At 42.3% G+C, this 15339-nt stretch overlaps 1 protein-coding gene across 3 annotated transcripts; it reads right to left on the bottom strand.

Annotated features, from left to right (window-relative positions):
- Nucleotides 1–2437: 2437 nt before the first annotated feature.
- Nucleotides 2438–14994, bottom strand: LOC131248124 (probable purine permease 11). 3 transcript variants are annotated; one of them, XM_058248190.1, is made up of 3 exons: nt 14866–14994; nt 3794–3975; nt 2438–3704 (listed from the first exon to the last, which is right to left on the bottom strand). In XM_058248190.1, the coding sequence occupies exons 2-3, from the start codon at nt 3809–3811 to the stop codon at nt 2538–2540; spliced, it is 1185 nt and encodes a 394-aa protein (XP_058104173.1). In that variant the 5' UTR covers nt 3812–3975; nt 14866–14994; the 3' UTR covers nt 2438–2537. The 3 variants fall into 3 exon arrangements, with proteins under 3 accessions (XP_058104173.1, XP_058104175.1, XP_058104174.1); XM_058248192.1 differs by having other exon boundaries at nt 3794–4020; nt 14866–14943; XM_058248191.1 differs by lacking the exon at nt 14866–14994 and having other exon boundaries at nt 3794–4597.
- Between the last annotated feature and the right edge of the window lie 345 nt (nt 14995–15339).

The following is a 15339-nucleotide window of genomic DNA, read 5'->3' as shown; positions in this document are numbered from 1 at the left end:
TTTGAGTGCCCTTTGAGATAAGTTTTTTTATTAATTAATTATAAGTTGTTTTTTTTAAATTTAAAATTACTTAATTATCTCAATATAATAAGTAAAAATCAAGATTAGTTATTTGAGGCATAAGTAACTTATTTTAAATAACTTATGATCCAAACATACTCTTGAAGACTAGTTTCTCTAAGAAAAGAACTTTTAATAATAATAGTTTGCTGACATTTTGACTTTTTTTTTTCTTTCTAATTTCAGTCATGCACTTTCACATTTGAATAACACGAAAATCATACTACTCTTGTTGCTCTCCCCATTAATTTTTGGATGGCGGTCATGAATGTGGACATTAGGGGAAGCTGATTGCATCCTACTCCAACCCTGGGAGCCCACTGTGATATATGAATTCCATCCATACCATTCATTATTTTTTTTTTTCAAATCATTTTAGGATGTGAACCCAAAAATGAGGTAGATCCAAGGCTCAAGTGGACCACACTACCGGAAGCAGCATTGACAATGACCCCATCATTGAAACCTTCCTAGGGTCTACAGTCATGTTTATTTGCCATCTAACCTGTTTATAAGGTCACATAGACATGAGGGAAAACATAAATTTCAGCTTGATCCAAAATTCATGTCTCCTCTGAGAAATTTTCAATGGTGGGCATTCAATCTCCACCGTGTGTTCCCCTTGAGCCTTGGATCTATCTCTTTTTGGGCTCATTGCCTAAAATGATCAGAAAAAATAAAAATTAAAAAAAGAATAACAGCACAGATAAACCCATACATCAAGGTGGGCCCCACTTGACCCCTGCCTGGATGGCTGGATTGATTCCATCCACGCCGGGGCAGGACGCAATCGGCTTCCGACATCAGGGCTTCCCAGTCTGATGTAAGTTATGATGACTCTAGAGATTTACCAATCTTTTGTTTGGTTGAGATCTTCGTTGGGAGTTTCCAATTCTGACATTTGTTTCTTTTGTTTGGTTGACAGATATACTGAGCAAGAGTACTAGGCATGGGAAGCGGATTGCATCCTGCATCTGATCATTTTGAGACAGATCTACATCTCAAATGGACGACACAGTAGGGATTGGATGCCTTTGAAAACTTCTTAGGGCCAAAGAAGTTTTCGTTTCAAAGCTGACATTTGCATTTTCACTCCATACATGTTTGTGTGACCTTATGAACAGGTTTGATGGCAAATAAACATTACAGTGGGCCGTAGAAAGGTTTCAACAGTGGGCATCCTTATCACCGCTATTTCCTGTGGTGTGGTCCATTTGACGAGCTCACTGAATGAATGGACGGTTTGGATATAACTCATACCTCATGATCAGACCCACCGAACTTGTACTTGCTGACGTTCAATACAGCAGCTATATAGCCGGTGTGAGGTACACCAGCCAATCTGCTTCCCCCAACGTCCATGCATGGGCCTGTTTGGATTGTGGAATATATAGAATTGCATTTGATGGAATTGTCAACATTATTACATAATGATTAGATGTCCGGAAATACCAAGGTTTTTTGGCTGTCCAATCCCACATCTGGAATAAATTCTTAGACAAAAACACTATATTGAGTGAAACTTATGTTTGGTACACTATGGAATTATAATCAATGGGGCAGATTTCATAACTGATAATGGTCGCCTATATGAATATACAACTTGATTGTCATGTGTAAAGGGTGCGTATGGATTATGCACGTGCATAAAAAACATGCATCAATCTGTGTTTGGTAGACTGAAATTATAATTAACGGACGAAATTTCACAACTGATGACCATCACCTATATAAATAAACAACTCAAGTGTCATATGTAAAGGGCTCATATGAATGGACAGTGTGGAGAAAACACATTCATCAATGTAAGGTCCACAAATTTATTGAATTTAAAAATTCATCAGTATCTGTCATTGGGATTGGATTATACTATACCTAAATTAATCTAATCATTCCTATCATTTCCAAACGGTGTATGGCATATACATTAGACCAAATGAAATTCCACCCCACCTAATCCCACCTACCAAACAGGACGATGTTGACCTGATTGGGATCAAGGAAATGAGAATGTGAATTTGGTAAATTCATGAACTCGGATTAGGCAAATTCCAAAGTGAACAGTCTAGAATCAAACTACATATCCATGATTTGGAAAGCATTAATTGCAATGAAATAACTTTCTTTCTTTTAGCTTTTAAAAGAGTCATGCAGAGGATTTGCTGGTATTTAGTTGTTATTAAGATTTTAATTTGCGTCAAATTCATAGATTTTTTGTGTGATGAGAAATCCACGAGCTTTGAAATCCATGGATTTCGAAAATCCTGCCTCATGTCCCTCGCCCAAATTAAAAAAGAAAATAAAACTAGAAAATTAGCACATTTAGAAATTAAACAGTCAATACAAGAAATCTAAAGCAGAGAGAGAGAGAGAGAGAGAGAGTAAAAATCCAAGTTCTTCAGAAGCTTGTTTGTCTTGTTCTTGCACTGCAACCCCAGGATTCAAGCAAAACCCAGGAATTCATACGACTACGAAGCTCATGGACTGACCTCTTTCAAGCCAGACCCATCAGGGATTTCATTGACAACTGCTCTTGCTGTCTCCTTGGATGACACATCAGGGATTTCAATGACAACTGTTCTTGCTGTCTCCTTCAACTCGGAATCATCAACGTATTGCTGATAGATATAAGAAATGAATCCCCAAATAGCCAAAAACATAGCTACAATCTTCACTCCATCCATTTTCTCATGGAACAAGATCACACCAGCAACTGGTGTTATAGGCAAAGCTACTGTGCCAATGACATTGCAAAAGAGAGATGACACCACAAAAATCAACCCCAAAGAACCAATGGCAGAGATCTGCCAAGCCACCGCGGTCCACGCCAGATTCATCACATACGACACCCTCCCAGTCCTGAACCCCTCCATCTCACCCTCCAAGTGCTTCCACTCACCACTGGCGAAGAGGCCCACCACACAAACCAAACTGGCCACAGCAGCTGGGTAGATTTGAATTTCCAACACCACAGAGAGGTTCTCCTTCTTGAGAATTTTCTCAAAGGAGAGTTGTGTGAGAGAAAGCAATAGAGAATATGCCGCTGAAGCTCCCAACGTGCATAGGAATCCAGCTGCATACTTCCCCGTCGAGGTTTTCATGGGGCCCTTTGAATCAGCGCGGACGGCGATGAGGGATGAAGAGAAGGTGAGTAGGACTACAGAATTGAGGATCAATGGCGTCAGCTTCTGTGAATTGAGGAAGTAGGAGAAGAGCACGTTGAAGGCCAGCTGAGAGGCACAGATGAGTGAATACGTCGAGACGGGAAGGTATAAGAGGCCATAAGAATACAACATGTTATCCGCGGCGAAGAGAAGTCCAAGGGAAGTGTAGAGGAATGCAAGGGTGGTGAATGAAGGTGGGGTATTGTTGGTGGAAGAGGTTGGTGAGGAAGGAAAGAGGATGAGAGGGAGGATGAGAATTGGAAAGCCGGCGGATTGCACTAGTGTCTCCATCCATTTGCTATTTCCTCCTTTGTTGAAGTAGACCCGTCCAAGGAGAGTGCCTACAGATTGGCCGGAGAGGAGAAAGATAGTGCTAAGAATCACCAGGAGCCACCAATGGCGGCGTTTGAACCTTGGAGACGGCAGTAATTGAGTGGCGGCAGCTGCATCTTTCGGTGAGTTTGGCTCTTGGGCTGCTACCTGAAGTGAATAGAACATAGAAAGGTGATGAGGATTAGTGACTTCTGCAATTTCTCTGCTGTTTTGCACAATGTTAATAAATTTCTTACTTCCATCGCTGTCTCCATGCCGTTGAAATCAGATGGATTGCTATTCGTTGCAAATCGATGGCTGAATTCAATTGGGTTTTCTAAGAAGATTAGGACGACGTCCCTATATTTGTTTGCAGTCTTCAAAAGTATCAGCTTTCAGGCTGCTGATTTTCTAGCTGAATTCGACTCGTGGATTGGACCTGAGATCTCGAGGTAGATCGAGAGAAGAGAACGAATACGACAATCTTCGGAAGATAAAACAGAACGAATGATTCATTCGGCATTTCAGCAAACATCACATGAGCATTCATCAGAGGGAATTTAAGAATTATTTAATAGATAAGAAGGAGAGAAATCTATTAATTTATAGATAGTAACTAAACATTGTGGTGAGCTAATCAAGATCATGGATCTCTTCTATAGTTCCTATATGAAAGAAGCTAGGCTGGGTCCACACGTGTCGTGGTGAAGCTCTCCATCCATCATGAGGGTCCCACTATTGTGATGCCCTGACCCAGGAATCAGGGAAACGGATTGGCTACTCCCCCTGCCACCAGCCCGGTGGCTGGTGGTCGGTGCTCTGTGTGCCCCATCATGATGTTTGTGTGTCATCCATTCTGTTCATCCATTTTTAAATATCATTTTAGAATCTAATACCAAAAATGAGAGGGATATAAATCGCAGGTGGACCACACCACAGGAAAACAATATTTATTGGATATCCACCATTAAAATCCTCCTAAGGCCCACTGTACTGTTTATTTGACATCTAATCTGTTGATTAGGTCATACAGACACAGATGAAGGGAAAAAACAAAGATCAGCTTGATCCAAAACTTTTATGGCCCCCAGAAAGTTTTTAATGGTCGAAGTTCGTTCAACATTGTTTCCTGTAATGTGGTCCACATGAGATTGGGCTATACTCATTTTCAGTCTCATGCTATAAAATGATCTAGAAAAATATATGGATGGCATAGATGAAATACATACATCATGGTGAGGCTCACAGAGCACCGACCATCAGCCATTGGATATAAATATCCAGGGAACTAGGATCAAGCTGATATTTACTTTTCCCCTTCGTAGTGGTCTATGTGACCTGATGAACAGGTTGGATATAAATATCACGGTGGGCCCTAGGAAGTTTTCAACCGCAGGAATTCAATCCCTACTGCTTCCATAGGTGTGGTCCACTTGAGCCTTCAATCTGCCCCTTTTTGGGGCTAATGCCCTATAATGCTATGTAAAAATGGATGGATGATGTGGGTAAAATATGTACATAACGGTGGGCCCCATGTGGGGGTAGTACCCAATCCACACCCGAGAAAAACATAGTCGGAGTTTCACTTAATTAGTGGACCAATCTGATTTTATTTTTTTATTTTTTTTTTGTGGAGAACATCTAGAATTTTCATATCCACCATATGGATGGCTTGGATGTTGCACGCTTATGACATGTTTGCACACGTGGTAACGTGTGGTTGGTGTTGCCTTGTACACACCTATGGGATTAGGTGGCCTCATCTTAGAGCGCACTGCGCAGCCGAGGAAGGCTGTCATCAAACGGAGCACCGTATACAACATTGTGGGGCCCACATAGCACCGTATTCGTGAAAATGCGGACGTGGGATAAGGCCAAAAAGGGGGAGTGGATTGCCTGTGACTGGGGGCCTGGAGCTATGTGGGGCAATAGATATGTCCGTGACAAATCCACACCGTCCATCTGTTTTGAAAGACCATAATAAGATAGGATTCTAAAAACCAGGCATATCCAATACTCATGTGGGCCATACCTTACGAAACAGTGGGGATTAAACCCTTTGTATCAGGATGATATTAGTTCCTAGAGTTTATCTGAGTGTTAATAATTCTATGAACGGTTTGGATGGCATATATACATAATGGTCAACTCCAGGAATGTTTCAACAGTGGACGTTGATACTGTTTTGTTGATGTGGCCACCTCAGTTTTGGATCTGCCCAATTTTTTTACTCCTGTACTATTGTCTTTCAAAACAGATGGATGGAGTGGATTTGTCACAGACGTATCTGTGGGTCCCACACAGGCCCAGGCAAAGAGAGATACAGGGTCATAGAGATATTCCTGTGCGCAGGGCTGTGGGGCCCATAGAGCTGTCCGTGACTACTCCACTCTGTCTATCTGTTTTGAAATACCACAGTTGGTAGGCACTGAATACCTCGTGTGACACAAGCTTTGTAGCAGGATGATATTTGTTTCTATAATTTATCTGTGTGTTAATGACCAATGAACGGTTTGGATGGGATATAAATATCATGTTCAGCTCTAAAAAGGTCTTAACGATGGATGTGAGTGTGGCCCACCTGAGTTTTAGATCTGCCTAATTTTTAGAATAATCTCCTATTATAGTCTTCCAAAACAGATGGATGGAGTGGATTTGTCACGGACATCTCTGCGGGCCCATATGCAGCCTCGGGCACAGGTATATCTCTGTGCTCGGGGTCACACAGGCAATCGGCTTTCCCAAAAATGGCCGGTTTCTTTAAAAATATAATAATAATAATAATAATAATAATAATAATAAGCGGAAAGGAAATACGTCCGTTGAAAGAAAAAAGTAAATGATTCAGATTTAATAAGATTACTAATCGGATGGCTAGGACTGTTGGATGAGTGTGACTTGAGATTATACTCTATTGGCACTGGGTTCTGTGAATGGGAAGGTTTGAATCGAAGCGAGTGCCTGCCACGTGAAAGTTGACCGGCTGCATGCACATGGGAGTGGATTTTGTGAGGCACAAGTACCCAATCCGAACCTTATTAGCACGTTCCCGATCAAATGTCACCACGTCAGGGCAGTACCGTGCCGGACGCGGATTAGCTACGGAACTGACAGTAGCGATACTTGCCACTGAAGTGATGTCACTACGTTGTGGGCCTATCATAATGTATGTGTTGTATCCACACCGCCCATCCATTTTGAGAGGTCATTTTAGAGTACGATAGAAAGAATGAGGTAGATACAAAGCTCAAGTGGACCACAACAGAAAAAAGTGAGGATTGAACACCTACCCTTACAAACATCTCGAGGCCATGGAGGTTTTAGATCCCACTGTTTTCTGTGGTGGGATCCACTTGAGCTTTGTATCTACTTAATTCTTTGGCTCATGTTCTAAGATAATCTCTCCAAATTGATAAACGGTGTGCACACAACACATATATTATTATGGACCCACATACTGTGGTGACATCACTACAGTAGCAAAACGGGCGCAGATTAGCTACCAAAGGGTTGAGTAGCGAGTCTGGCTACTGAAGTAACTTCACCAGTTCTATAGAGCCCACCATAATGTATGTGTTATATTCACACTGTCCACACATTTGGAGAGATCATTTTAGGGTATTATCCAAAGAATGAAGCAGATCCAACGCTGGAGTGGACCACACCACAGAAAACAAAGGGGAGAGTGACACCGACGGTTGAAACCTTCGTAAGGTCTACGATGATGTTTATTTGAGATCTAAATTGTTCATATGTTAACTCGGACATGAAAGAAGGGATAACACAAATATCAGGTTGATCGAAAACATTAGTGGCCCTTGCAACCTTGTAATGCTGGGTGTCACTCTCCCCACTGTTTTCTGTGGTGGGGTCCCCTCGAGCTTGGATGTGACTCATTCTTTGGATAATGCCCTAATATGATCTCTGCAAATGGATAAACAGTACGGATACAAAATATACATCATAATGGGGCCCACAAAACTTGGTGACGTAACTTCGGCAGCGTGTCTTGCTACTCAACCAGTAGCTAATCCGTCCCAGCAAAACTCGCCACCGTCGGGTTCAGCAGCCATCCCGCGTCCTTGGGTACTACCCCGCCGGGACGGAAACGGATCGGCTACTCCCGCTACCACCAGCCAATGGCTGTGGTCGGTGCTTTTTGGACCCCACCATGATGTATGTGTTTCATCCATGCCGTCTATCTATTTTTCTAGATCATTTTATGGTATGTGACGAAAAATGAAGTATATCCTAATCTCAACTGGCCCACATTGTTGAATGAGCTTAGACCATTAAAAACTTTTTGGGGGCCATAAAAGTTTTGGATCAAGCTGATCTTTGTTTTTTTCCCTTCATCTGGGTCTGTATGAAATAATTAACAGATTGGATGTCAAATAAACAGTACAGTGAACCTTAGGAGGATTTAAATGGTGGATATCCAATCACTATTATTTTCCTGTGGTGTGGTCGACCCGAGATTTGTATCCCTCTAAATTTTGGAATAAAGTCATAAAATGATATGTAAAAATGGATGAAGGGAATGGATGAGACACATACATCACAGTAGGGCCCACAGAGCACCAACCACCAACCACCAACCACGGGGCTGGTGGCTGGGGGAGTAGCCAATCCGTTTCCTAGCTAGAGATGGAAGGTCCTGTCAAGCAATTTGTGAGGCCCATCCATGATATATATATTTTATCCACACTGTCCATCCATTTTGACAGCTCATTTTAGTGCACGAGCCCCAAAAAAAAGGCAGATTGAAGGTTCAAGTGGACCACACCATAGGAAGGATTGAAAGCATATCGCTGATAACTTCTTTGAGGGAAGTTTTGGATGAAGCTGATATTTATGTTTTACCTCTGCGGTTGGATAGAAATAAACATCACAATGGGCCCCGGGAAACTTCTAAAGGCAAGAATACAATCCACACTGCTTGCTGTGGTGTGGTCCACTTAGAACTTCAATCTGGCTATTTTTTAGGCTCATATGCTAAAATGATCTTTTCAAAATGAATAGATGGAGTTATATGCCGTCACATTAGTTCCTTGTGTTGGATGAGGAAGCGGATTGGCTTATGTGGGTTTGATCATAAGTTATGTGTTATATCCAAACCATTCATCCATTTGGTGAGCTATTCTTAAGGGTTGAGATGAAAAATAAGACAGATCTAACTATCAAGTAGACCACGCTGATAAAAACAGTGGGGGATTGAACGTCTACCATTGAAACCCTTTTTGGGGTCACAGAAGTTTTGGATCAATATGAAATTTGTTTTCCCTCTTCATTCATATCTTTGTGACCTTATAAACAGATTGAATGGAAAATAAATGTTATGGTGAGCCTTATGAATTTTTTAACGGTGAAAATCATTATCTCCAGTGCTATTTGTGGTGTGGTCCAAATGATCTTTGGATATGATTCATTTTTTTGGATAATGCTCTAAAATGATCTCTAAAAATAGATGAACGATGTAGATGTTGAGGGTCAAATATTGCATATTAGACCCCAGTTATTACCTGGATCTACCAGCATAATACTGTTTAATAGCTGATTTAATTGTGTTTGTGATGCAGAGTATACCTATGAGCTTAGACTGAAAAAAGGATGATAAAGCATAGATTTAACGCGCTAATGACACCAAGGGCAAGGGACGGACTCCAGGGGACCAAGATCAACGGAATTACACACCAGGGGTCCGCAAAAATTGGGAAACTAAAGCTCAAGTGGCCTGAAAGTCAGCCAAAATGCAAGATCATTGGGTTTTCATTATTTGTTTGGCTCGAAAATTCATACATGGCTTGAGGGCCATAAATTAACCGTACACGTAAAATTTCAGCCATTGGATGCCTCTGGAAGTGGCACAACTGTCAGATCAGCCCATAAACAGTTGATTCTGGGCCCACCTGCTATCTGGATATGCTTCAATTTTGGTCTCAACCCTTTAAATTATATGGAAAACAGGTTGGATGGAGCAGATTTTCTGAATACATCTCAGTGGACCCATGCTTGAAGCACATGTACACAGTGCACGTGGTCCTGCTGTGCACCGAATTTCATAAAGTCGGTCAGCGCAAGCTGACCGACTCAAATCTTCTTCCTGCGCAAAAACACTAGCGGACAGACCGGGTTTTGATTGTGGGCCACCATCATGGTCCATATGATGAATCTGAACCGTCCATTAGAATCCCAAGGTCCATTTTATCATCGCCTAGGTGACGAAATTTAAAGAGGACAGCTTGATCAGTTTTCAATCGTCCAAACGCAAGACGGACGGTAGGGAGAAAATTCTGTGGGCCACACCAAAATCGGTCCAAAACTGACCATTCCTGACTGGTTTTTCGAGGGGAAACCGGTGGACGGCTTGAATTTCTCATTTGAAACTGACAGTGGACCCCACCATCGTCACAGCGTAACGGTTACGCACCCTGTTTCGCGTCCGGGAAATCCAGAAATTCTAGATGGCTGTGGCCCATCATCCTTGATCAGATGAACGATTTGAACCATTCATGTGGAGCCCACGCCAGCCAAGACCCCAGCCATGAAGAAATTTTGAAGCCAAGCCCATTCGTTGTCCCGAAAATTCGAGCCAAACTCAATTGCGTTGCGCTTTCGCTATGTAACCGTAAGCTGCGCACACTGCTGCATAAGAAGCCCACCAACAGTAGCAGCGTGAGGGCCTTCCAGCCGACTTCTCCAGGGCCCTTCACATGTATAAAATACAGGAGAAAAGAGAGAGGGAGGATATTCAATTGGCAGGGGGAATCGGAGGAGGCTTTGGAACGTGAGCAGAGAAAGAGAATTTCTATTTGTTTTTCTCCTTTTCCTTTCTTCTTCTTTTTTGTTTATTTGGATTTAGCCTAATCATAGTCAGCTAAACCTCTTAGCTAGGGCTAAGAAGTGAAGCTTGCAGCGTGATGGGAAGAACTCTGTGCTTATGCTTGTTATGGAATTGAACTTGATATTTGTCTGATTATGGGAATGTTTTTAGTTTTTAACGGTCTGTTGTGACTAAAATTACAATGGGTCTGCGATGGCTTTGAACATGTTCTTTCCTTTTATGTTTATGACGTCAGGAAGCCATGTTGTTCATCATTGTTTCCTGAGCATGGTCGGATGACGGTATTCTTCCTAACCTTTATAGCATGATGATTGGTTGGTAATTAGTTTAATTCTATTGTTTGCTTTGTCTCCTGGGCATGGTTTGGTGATGGAATCCATTCTAATTCATATACCTTTCATCTCTTTAAAAATTATATCAGAGGAAGTTCAGTTTACTTTCCATGATTCTTGAAGCAGGCCTAAGATCTCCCTGATCTCTACAAGTGAATCCTCTGAATCCCTAGTTTCATTCTTCTGAATTCCTTAAGTTTTAGATTAATATTTCACCATTATTCATCAATTTATATTTGATTTAGATTTCATCTTAGGCTAGTTCTATTTCTACCTAGTTTCAGATAACGTACAGGTTTCAGTCCCTTGGGATTTGACCTCGGTCTCACCGAGTTTATTACTACATCACAACCCTATACTTGGGGAGTGAACAGTAGATATAATAAATACATCATTGTGTGACCCATGTAACTTTGATCTCCTTTGAACCGTTGTACAACTCGGAGCTCGAGGAGCGTCAGTGCCCGTCTTCGCACGACACGTACCTACAGCAACTATTAGAGTTGGGAAAAATTGATCCGATCCGGTTGATCCGACCCGATCAGACCCAATCCGACACGATCCTAACCGAACCGACGGCCTGGATCGGTGAGGATCGGGTTAGTCATTTCAGATCCGAATGGTTTTCGGATCTGGCTCGGATCGTGGTCAATCTGGACAGATTCGATCCGAAACCCGATCGGAATGGACCCGATCCGATCAAATTCGACCCGATCTGGAGCCTGGGGAGGATTTTAATAGAGGATATACAATCATTATTATTTTCATATGGTGTGGTCCACCTGAGATTTTTACTCCTCTAATATTTTTTATCAAACCTTAAAATGATCCATAAAAATAGATGAACGGCATCGATGAAAGACATACATCATGGTGGGGCTCACATATCACGAACACAGCGAGTAGCCCATCCATTTCTGTCAGCACCACTAACATTGTTTTATGGCAAAGATGACGTATTCAGTATGCTTTTACGTCATTGAGTAAACTCAGTGGGGCCTACCATGAATGTGTGTGGGTTATCCACGTTGTACATCCGTTTTTCCAGCTAATTTTAGTGGTTGAGCCGAAAACTGAAGAATGGACAAAGCTCAAGTGGACCACACCACAGGAAACGGTGGGAATAATGACTTCCACCATTAAAACCTTGGTAGGCCCCACGGTGATGTTTATTTGTCATCCAACCTGTTCATAAGATCACAAAGGCATGGATGAAAGGATAACACAAATAAAAGATTGACCCAAAACTATTGTGGCCCCTAAGAAATTTTCAACGGTATAATTTCATTTCACACTATTTCTAATGGTGTGGCCCACTTGACATTTAGATATATTTTGTTTTTGGTCTAGGGCACTCAAATTATCTTTTAAAATGGATGGACGGAGTGGATAAAATAATTAAATCATTGTGGACCCCACAGAGGCTGGCGTGCAGAGTTACTCGGTAAGCAGTCCGCGTCCAGACTCCCAATACAAGCACTAGCCACCAGCTGTGCCGTAGGCTGTAGCCTAGGCCAACTGGCTGTGGCGTGTGAAGACGAGCGGACGCTCCTCGAGCTCCGAGTTGTACGAACGATTCAAAGGAGATCAAGTTATATGGGCCCACAGTGATGTATTTATTACATCTACACCGTTCATATATTTTTAGAGATCATGTATTAGCATTATTCAAAAAATAAATAATATCCAAAGATCATCTGGACCACACCACAAATAGCAGCAAAGAATGATTTTCACTGTTAAATCATTCGTGTGGTCCACTTGATAGTTAGATCTACCTTATTTTTCGTCCCAGGCCTTAAGAGAAGCTTGCCAAATCGATGAACAGTTTGGATAGAACATCTACCCCATCATCAGATGTACAAACCTCGATAACGTGAACACACAATTCACCCAGTCGAATTCACCTGGGCGTGCTTGCATGAAAAGCAAGCAAACAGTTTAACTTTAAAAGTTAAATAAAACCCTATGCATGGAGATTACAAGTTCTTACAGAGCCATGCGGGGCCCACCTTGATGTATATATTTCATCTAAGCCGTTTATCCATTTTGAAATATTATTTTAGTCATTAAGCATAAAAATGAGATATATTAAAGGTTAACTTAGACCACACTATATGAAACAATTTGATTTAATTTATACTATTCGAATCGTACCTAATCCGATCCGGCTTGGTTTTCCTGACCGAGGCGGACTCGGTTTGGGTAAAGTCAACCAGGCATCGGGTCTGTCCGAATCAGGTGACCCGAATCCGGTCTTGGATCGAGTCGAGTTCAGATCTGACCATTGAAAATTCGAATCTGATCGGGTTATACCTAATCTGATCCGATCAGGACCGATGCCCAGCTCTAGCCACTATGTAGCTGGTGTGTGGTCAATCTGCTTTCGTTGGATGAGGTCCGGGCCTCACCCAGCGCGCTCCCCATGCATCTGGCTTCTAAGAACGCGGACGGGATGATGAGGCGCTCACCACCCTTGTGCAACCGAGCTTTTAGAGTTTTGTTACTTTCACTATATTGTATTTCCCTTTCATATGCATTGTACTCAAAAAAATTTTATCATAGTGGATTTTGTAATAGTGTTCTTGTGGTTATTGTTCGTGGGTTATGCTTATGGTTATGCTCATTACTAATCAAATCATACTTGAAATCCTCCTTGTGGGATTCCAGGATCAGAACCTGGTAATTGGGTGCCGGGAGCCGAGAATGGGGTTCTACGGAGGCTGTCGGCACCTGATTCGGCGATCGAAAATTTTGTGAGTCTGGTTTCCGAGTTTGGGGTGTGACAGAAGTTGCTCAGCGGTGGTGTGATTACATGGCGAGATTTGTTTAGTGGAGCTGCCTACTGTCACTTGTCAGAGATGGACGCTGGGCCTTAATATGTATTCGGTGTATCCAGATCCTCTTTTTGTCACATGCAGCGAACCCGGATTCTTTGTTTGCCACGTGCAGAAATTTTCTTTTTTTTATTTTTTTGCTAGCTTGTTATTACACCCACTGTCAGAACACACTTCACTGTTACATTTCTACTTATTCAATTATATTTGGACACATCACCACATGCAAAATAGTGCTGACAATGTAGAAAATCCGAAAGTGAATTGGCATATTCACCGGTGTAGATAAGTATCTTGCAAAGACGAATCACAATGTAGAAAATCCGAAAGTGGATTGGCTGATTCACCAGTGTAGATAAGTGTCGTGCAAAGACGAGCGCCGCGCCTCGAATTGGAGTCGTACGTTCAAAGAAGATCAAAATTACATGGGCCACACAATGATGTATTTATTATATTTACACAGTTCATCAAATTTTTCAGATGGTTTTAGAGCATTAGCCAAAAAGTGAATCATATCCAAAACTCAAATGGAGCACACCAAAAATAGCAGCTGGGAGAATGATTTTCACTGTTAAAAAATTCGCAGGGCCCACCCTAACGTTTATTTTTCATCTAATCTGCTCACGAGGTCACAAATACCTGGACGAAGGGTAAAAACAAATTTCATATTGATCTGAAACTTCTGTGAACCCCAAAAGGCTTTCCGCGGTAAAGGCTCAATCCCCCATTGCTTTTTGCAGCGTGCTCTACTTGATCTTTAGATCTGTCTTACTTTTCGGCTCAAGCCTTAAGATGAGCTTGCCAAATGAATGGACCGTTTGGATATAATACATACCTCATGATGGGATCCACGGAACATCCTGACGTCAATACACCAGCCATACAGCCAGTGTGTGGTACACCAGCCAATCCGGTTATCCATCCATAGCACATTGGTCAAACGTGTGCCACATGCGTACAACATCCCAACCGTGCAAAAAGCGGGCCCACAGCAAAGATCACCCAGTGCAAAAATCAGGTCGGTCTACCCATAGGCAAGCCACACCGCAGTTAGAGACAGTAGACGGTTCAAATTGGACTAACCTATGGTCTGATCCGGAGCACCCATTGGCCCACCTGATGATCATACAGGCCTAATTACAGTCCCAGATGACCTTAATCGCTCAAACCCGCTCTTCACAGACCTCGGATGCCGTACACATGTGACACTGTGGCATGTGTGCTAATGAGGTGTGTGTGCGTGTGCGTGTTTTTGTGTGTGTGTGTGTGAGATCGTTCCTTCATCTCCTTGAAAGGACGAGAGGTTGGATACTGACCGTTGACGTGGAGTTGCAGCTCCTCCTCAAAGTAGCCTATGGAGAAGAAGCCGGGAAGAAGAGAGACTAAGACTTCGATTGGGAGCGCAAGCGCACTCGCAGGGGAGAAATCATATATCAAGTCCACTATTGATTGGAGTCGCTTGTCTTTTCCTTTTGTTTTCGTATCACATATCTACCATACACGTGGCAAACATACAGCAATCGAAATCATCCAAATCATGGGATGCAGTGTTTGTAATGGAGAAGCTGATGAGTGATTCGGATTTTCAAACACGTGGCACATATGAACTAATAGGCAATCATTGGTCCTTGGGATCTCCACATGGTTAAGATCCTAGGTAATAATCTAACTCCCCCACCCCTGCCACCACATAGCGCACGTGTGCAAGATCTGGACCAGTGATAACCATGGCCACACAAGGGATGTACCTTGGCTCAAATTTCAGGCCGGTTGGATGATCTTAACATCTG

This window comes from Magnolia sinica, chromosome 6 (assembly GCF_029962835.1).
Source record: "Magnolia sinica isolate HGM2019 chromosome 6, MsV1, whole genome shotgun sequence".
In the NCBI taxonomy this organism is placed as follows: domain Eukaryota; kingdom Viridiplantae; phylum Streptophyta; class Magnoliopsida; order Magnoliales; family Magnoliaceae; genus Magnolia; species Magnolia sinica.
Note: the sequence above shows the minus strand (reverse complement) of the source record. Positions and strands in the feature narration are given on the sequence as shown.